Raw genomic sequence first — 6,076 nt, 5'->3', positions numbered from 1 at the left:
AGGAAGCTGGACAGCGTAGCCTTTGTGGAGATATTCTCGGCGTGCAGTCACGCAAAGATTCTCGATCGAGGAAGGGAGTTCTTGAATGGAATGTGGTCCAAGTTTGCACATCGAGCACTTACTGCATGAACGACGTTCTTGGCCGTGCAAGTAACGTCCAGGATGCCATTGCTTTAGCGAGGAGAACGCCATTCCAGCCAAATAGCGTGACATGGACAACGATATGGAGGAAAAGATACACTTGAGGAAAAACTTGATGAGTAAAAAACCTTGGTTTTGCGGCTACCAGCGAGTTTACGCAGTGGATTTGCCGAGCCCGAGAGCGATTTCACGCTAGCTCTCGCCAAGCTCTCACTTTGGATGTTTGTTACAAAGTCTTCGAGAAGCCACCACCGATTCCCGCCATTGTTTCACGGGCACCTGTGACTTCAGTAAGCACAAGAGCTTTTGCAACTAAACTGGGAAAAGAAACCATACTGCTGGAAAACCGGCATAGTCTCCAGGCTCGGTAATGTTTGAGGTAACTCCACTTTTCGCTGCGATTCGGACCTGGAGAAAAGAAAGTGCTGAAGAGATTGGCAACATCAGGAAGCAGGACCTTTGAAGCGATTTCTATGTGGTCCGCAACACCTGCTTGGCCACCCAAGACTACATTATCTCCTAGTCTGCAGCAAAGAAAAAAGAGAAAGATCTCAAGAACAACAAGGTTGTTCGTACTTACGTGCAAGATCCGGCAATTCCAACTTGTCCACAAATCATACAGTCGCATCCTATCACAACATTGTGACCAATCTACATGCAAACAAGCCAAGAGTAAGCTCAAGAAAAGAAAACGTTTCTCAAACCTGGACCAAGTTGTCAAGCTTCGTGTTATCCCCGATGACTGTGTCACGCCAGCTGACGATCCATCCAGAGCAAACGAGACTTAAGAAGAACATGTAACATCTTTTGTTACCTCCCACGGTCGATGGACGAATTGGCACCGATTTCCACACTGTTTCCAATCTTTACCCGCAACTCCTAAGAAAAAAAGGACAAAAGGATCATGAGATAAGAGAAGAAAGAACGCATAGAAACTTTCCTGGGGCTTCTTAACAATGCTATTGTTTGAGTCGTAAGTGAATCCAAAACCTTGGAAGAAATCACGAATCACATAAGAAAAAGCTTTCGGAAAAAAACATACCATCTTGTCCCACGCAAACACCGCTATGGAGGGTGCAAAAATCTCCAATCGAACAGTTTTGCAGTACCACGTTATACCTGTGACATCGAAGTTGCCAAACGAGAGAGAGAGAGAGAAAAAAGGAAGAACTCCGATACCTCAATACCACCGAAGAACCAATGCAAACATCCGGTCCAACAATACATCCCGATCCAACGTGAGAAGACTCACCGATCGTGGCACCAGCGTGTACAACTCCACCGATTTCCACCACCACCGATGGATCAACCCGCGCAAGCCTGTGCACATTTCCCCCGCCTCTATCCCATCTCTCAAACTCTGGAGCTTGAGCAAACCACGCACTCTGGATTTTGGGCACTAGAACCAAAGCACCAGTAAGAGGACCTTGTCCGCATTCTTGCGAGGGAATCGCTCGAGACACTACCTGCGTGGCGCCTTGAAATCGCCAGCATTTGGATCGCTAGCCGCGCCATCGAAAATTAGGGTTCTTGGGGTTTATCCTATGTTCTAAATTTTGCCAATGCGGCTGCGATGATGGATCGTGACGGGCGCGGCGACGCGAGATCTGGCTCCGCGGCGATGAATCCTCCATCGCGTTTTCATGAAGGCGCTCAAGAATGCCGCGGCGGCCAGCATCCCCGAGTTTCTTGCTGCTCTCAAGAACTGCCGCGGCTCCAAGGATCTCCATACAGGTATGAAGATACATCGCGACTTGATCCAGTGTGGGAAGGACAGGCACATCTTCGTCGCCAACACTCTCATTGCGATGTATGCTAGATGCGGCAGCCTGGTGGATGCTCGCCGGATCTTCGACACAATGCCGCATCACAGCCTTGTCTCTTGGAGCGTTTTGATCGGGGGCTATTCCCAGAATGGAGAGGGGAGTTTAGCTGTGGAGTTATTCCAGAGGATCCAGGAAGAGGGAAGTTGTCAGCCGGACTCCATGCTCTTCGTTGCTGCTTTGAACGCGTGCTCGAGCTTGGCAGTGAAGGATGACTGCCACGATCGAGAAGACAAATCTACGAGCAATGGGATCTGGCTAGAAAAGGGGAAATCGATTCATGATCAGCTGAGAAAAGATGGTCACGAATCCAACCTCTATGTTGCGAATTCCTTGGTGGATATGTACTCAAAGCTGGGGAGCGTCGAAGATGCGAGAATTGTTTTCGAGGGAATGGTTTGTCGAAATGTGGTGACTTGGGGAGCTTTGATTCTTGGTTATGCGTATAATGGACAGGGAGAGACAGCTCTAGCGATGTTCTCTCGCATGGAGGAGGAAGGTTGTGATCCTGACTCACAGGTTTTCATTGCGACGCTGAAGGCTTGCATTGATATTGGAGAGAAAGAAGTTGGAAAAATGGTGAAGGGAAAGGTGGTAAAAACTGCAAATTTAGAGAAAGGAAGAGTTCTCCACGCCAAGCTTTCTTTGAGAGGATACGAGGCAGAAATTTTTGTAGCGAATACACTGCTGGATATGTATTGCAAGTGTGGGAGCATGGTGGAAGCACGCAGGGTGTTTGAGAGAATGCCAAGCCACAGCCTTGTCTCATGGGACGCTCTCATCAATGGATACTCTCAGAGCGATGAAGGAGAGCTCGCCCTTGAGCTCTTCAAGCGCATGGAAGACGAAGGCTTTGTAGCGGACACTCGGCTTTTCATGGCGGCATTGCGAGCTTGTGGAAGTATTGCTGCATTAGAAGCCGGGAGAAGGATTCATGCACAAGTTTCTGGTAGCTTACTGGAGAAAGATGTGCTCTTGGCGAATTCTCTCGTCACCTTTTATGCAAAATGTGGAAGCATGGACGATGCTAAGCAGGTGTTTGATTCCATTGGGCAGAAGGACATGGTTTCATGGACCGCTTTGATCGCTGGGTATAGCCATCAAGGAGATTCTAAGCAAGTGTTTGAGCTATTCGAGAGAATGCAAAAGGAGCGCGTGCAACCAAACGGAGTCACTTATCTCTCGGTGCTCACGGTCTGCAGCCATGCCGGGCTTGTGGATCTAGGAAAGAGATACTTCGAGGCGATGAACACGGTTCATTCAATCTCTCCTAGCCTTGAGCACTATATCTGCGTGATAGATCTTCTCGGCCGTGGGAATCAGCTGGAACAAGCACTATCAGCACTCCACAGCATGCCTTACAAGCCAACTTTGGTGGCATGGAGGACGGTTCTAAGCGCTGCAAGGAAGTGGAAGAATGTAAGTGTTGGCCGCCTTGCGTTTGAGTCGATACTGAGGCTGGACGATAAAGACGATGCGGCCTATTTGCTCATGGCGAACACGTACGCTGCTGCTGGTTTGTGGGAGGATTTCGCTCGGGTGGAGACAATGAGGAAAGAAGCTCGGTGTTGGAAGAAGCTTGGACAAAGCTGGTGGATTGACAGTGCCGGAAAAGTCCACAGGTTCGTCGTCGGGGACACTACTCACCACCAAAACGAGCAGATCCTTGCAAAGCTCGGAGAACTCCAATCCAGAATCAAGGAAGAAGCGGGCTACACTCCCAACCTCGACTGTGTCCTTCGAGCTCTTCCAGACAACGAGAAGGAGTCGGCACTGTGCGGACACAGCGAGAGACTAGCGATTTGCTGCGCTCTCATCAACACACGAGCGGGGACGGCGATCAGGATCATAAAAAACCTCCGCGTTTGCGAAGACTGCCACCGAGTCACGTCGATCATCTCCAAGCTCGAGCGGCGAGCTATCATCTGCAGAGACGCGGTTCGGTTCCATCTGTTTGAGGATGGATGCTGCTCCTGCCGAGAGTTTTGGTGACAATCAATGGTAACAACAGATTTTCTTAAGTTCTTTTGTTCTTTTTGTGCAGCTTTTTGGAAAGGTAAGTGATAGTTTCAATCCTGCTTGAGTTTTGAGCGGGATCTCCAGTGACCAACAAGCACGTAAACAAGAACAAAGGTGTGATATCTCTTTCTAATATTGATACATGTTTTTTTTCCTTTCCAGGATCCAAGACCACGACGATCCCGGCCCTGCCACGGACGCTAGGTGCCAATCAAACTTTGCCATCCCCAAGGTAAAAAAGAAAAAAAAAAAAGATTTTTCATAGCTTTGAGCATTCACCCCGCCACATGCCCGATTTTGTCCAGGGTACAATTGTCGCTGCCTTCGTCTTTGAGTGCCTCGTGCAGATTCGCATTTGTCAGGAATTATCGATCCTGACACGAACAATCAAACACCCAGAAAACTGCCATGGAAGTTCATCTTCTAGTGACTTGTTTGCTCATCCAAATCTTGAGCTATATAATAAGGCCCCTCACTACTGCACTCCACTCCAGCTTTTGCCTCAAATCACTTTACAACGATGGCAATTTCTATCACTTATAAGCTTGTGTTCTTCATGACCGCGTCTGTATTCTTCTTCTTCACGAGCACCACTGCCGCCGTACTTAATCAAGCCCAATGTGAAGAACAGATAACAGCCAGCTGCACGAAGGATGGCATTCCATCATTGGAAAAGTGCTGTGCAACAATTGCAAGGATCAAGCAGGAGTCCCCTAATTGTTTGTGTGGGTTATTCGTGCAGCCAGGCAGGGATCGCCGCAGCTGCTATATCGGTGGATACTGCCCGCCTGCAAACGATCTCATGACTGGATGCAACATTTCCAATAACGATCTCCAGTGCTGAGTGGAATTACCTTAAATGGTTCTGATGAACATCACAATGTGAAACATTGCATAAATAATATATGTACGGTTAATTGCATTAATTAGTTTTATATGTTTAACGCTAGATATGGTAAACGCTCACTTAAGCCACACTTATCACCGAAAACGCTCTCAAACAGGAGGATGTGAGTCATCACATAAAGTTTTTCCTCAAGTGTCCATGCGTCGAGATCGTGGTCCATGTTGACGGTATTTGGCCACCAAAACCGCTCTCAAACAGGAGGATGTGCTTAATCACATCAACATGTGTATGTTTTCTTCCATGCATCGAGAATTATGGTCCATGTTGCGCTATTTGGCTTCCATTTACAGTGCAGCTGAACCAAACGCCATGACTACGCCCCAGACAAAAAGCCCAGGAAAGAGCAATTGGATGTAGTGCATGCCCGCAGATTTCCAATTTCTTGGTAAACAGGATTCCCCATTGTCAATACCCTGCTGCCAGTTTTTGAAAGCTGGAGATTACGACTGTTCTGGTGCGCAAGTGATGCCAGGTACTTGCTTCTTTTGAATGTTTTTGTGATGGAGGTACTCCTTTCTTTGTTTTGTAGCTAACAAGGCCAAGATACAAGCAAAGAAGGCCTTTGGATCCTGGTCCTTCTATTGTAGTCAATGAAGTGGACATTAGAAGCCAGGTATGTACTGCAAATTTCATGAGCAAGATTAACTAAGTATGATAGTAATATGTAGTTTATTTTGGAAATCCAGTCTTCGAATCCAAAGGAAATCCAAATTCCATTAAAACTGAAGTCAACCCATCTAAATGGAAGGATAGCGTTGCACTAGGATTTATACTTTTTCACCATAATAAAATTAAGATGGAATAATAAATTGCTACATGTTGCATGTAGCAACACTTTGTTTGCTTAATAGTAGTGTTATTCAATGAAATAAAGTTTGTATTATAAGCATGTTTGTAATTTATAAATACAAAATTAGTCTTATTTCATATCAAATATTAGATGATAGAATAAAAAATAATATACTAAGAAGGGTTTAAAAAAGTTTATAAATTATAAACTGTGAGTGCTTGGAATATAGAAAGGGAATACAAAAATGTGCATATCAATTAGCCCAAAAACCATGGATTATATACAGGAGCGAGTGGTCCGAATTGAAACTAATCCGACGGCTACCAAAATCCCACTACGCTGATATTAATATACGGCATCGTAGCTGTACACTTGGCCCTCACATCATCCCCTCCT

At 46.3% G+C, this 6,076-nt stretch overlaps 2 protein-coding genes across 2 annotated transcripts; one reads left to right on the top strand and one right to left on the bottom strand.

Annotated features, from left to right (window-relative positions):
• Nucleotides 1-224: 224 nt before the first annotated feature.
• LOC9651096 (probable UDP-3-O-acylglucosamine N-acyltransferase 2, mitochondrial) lies at nt 225-1,656 on the bottom strand. The gene is made up of 10 exons (XM_024663198.1): nt 1,608-1,656; nt 1,321-1,540; nt 1,184-1,260; nt 1,070-1,131; nt 956-1,017; nt 846-897; nt 722-792; nt 599-665; nt 478-549; nt 225-420 (listed from the first exon to the last, which is right to left on the bottom strand). Exons 1-10 carry the CDS (start codon nt 1,654-1,656, stop codon nt 352-354), a joined length of 801 nt encoding a protein of 266 aa, XP_024518966.1. The 3' UTR covers nt 225-351.
• A 10-nt stretch (nt 1,657-1,666) lies between these two features.
• LOC112342044 (pentatricopeptide repeat-containing protein At3g12770-like) lies at nt 1,667-3,985 on the top strand. Its single transcript, XM_024663197.1, has one exon. It carries the CDS (start codon nt 1,785-1,787, stop codon nt 3,954-3,956), a length of 2,172 nt encoding a protein of 723 aa, XP_024518965.1. The 5' UTR covers nt 1,667-1,784; the 3' UTR covers nt 3,957-3,985.
• Nucleotides 3,986-6,076: the final 2,091 nt, after the last annotated feature.

Source organism: Selaginella moellendorffii, unplaced genomic scaffold, assembly GCF_000143415.4.
Source record: "Selaginella moellendorffii unplaced genomic scaffold, v1.0 SELMOscaffold_97, whole genome shotgun sequence".
Classification (NCBI taxonomy): Eukaryota; Viridiplantae; Streptophyta; class Lycopodiopsida; order Selaginellales; family Selaginellaceae; genus Selaginella; species Selaginella moellendorffii.
This window is presented reverse-complemented; position numbering and strand designations above follow the sequence as displayed.

Coding starts and splice junctions, on each gene's coding strand:
- LOC112342044 (XM_024663197.1), top strand. CDS start 1,785: ATGAAGGCGCTCAAGAATGCCGCGGCGGCCAGCATCCCCGAGTTTCTT.
- LOC9651096 (XM_024663198.1), bottom strand. CDS start 1,656: ATGGCGCGGCTAGCGATCCAAATGCTGGCGATTTCAAGGCGCCACGCA. Junction 793..845: donor AGCTTGACAACTTGGTCCAG/GTTTGAGAAACG, acceptor GTTTGCATGTAG/ATTGGTCACAATGTTGTGAT. Junction 550..598: donor ACATAGAAATCGCTTCAAAG/GTCCTGCTTCCT, acceptor TCTTTTCTCCAG/GTCCGAATCGCAGCGAAAAG.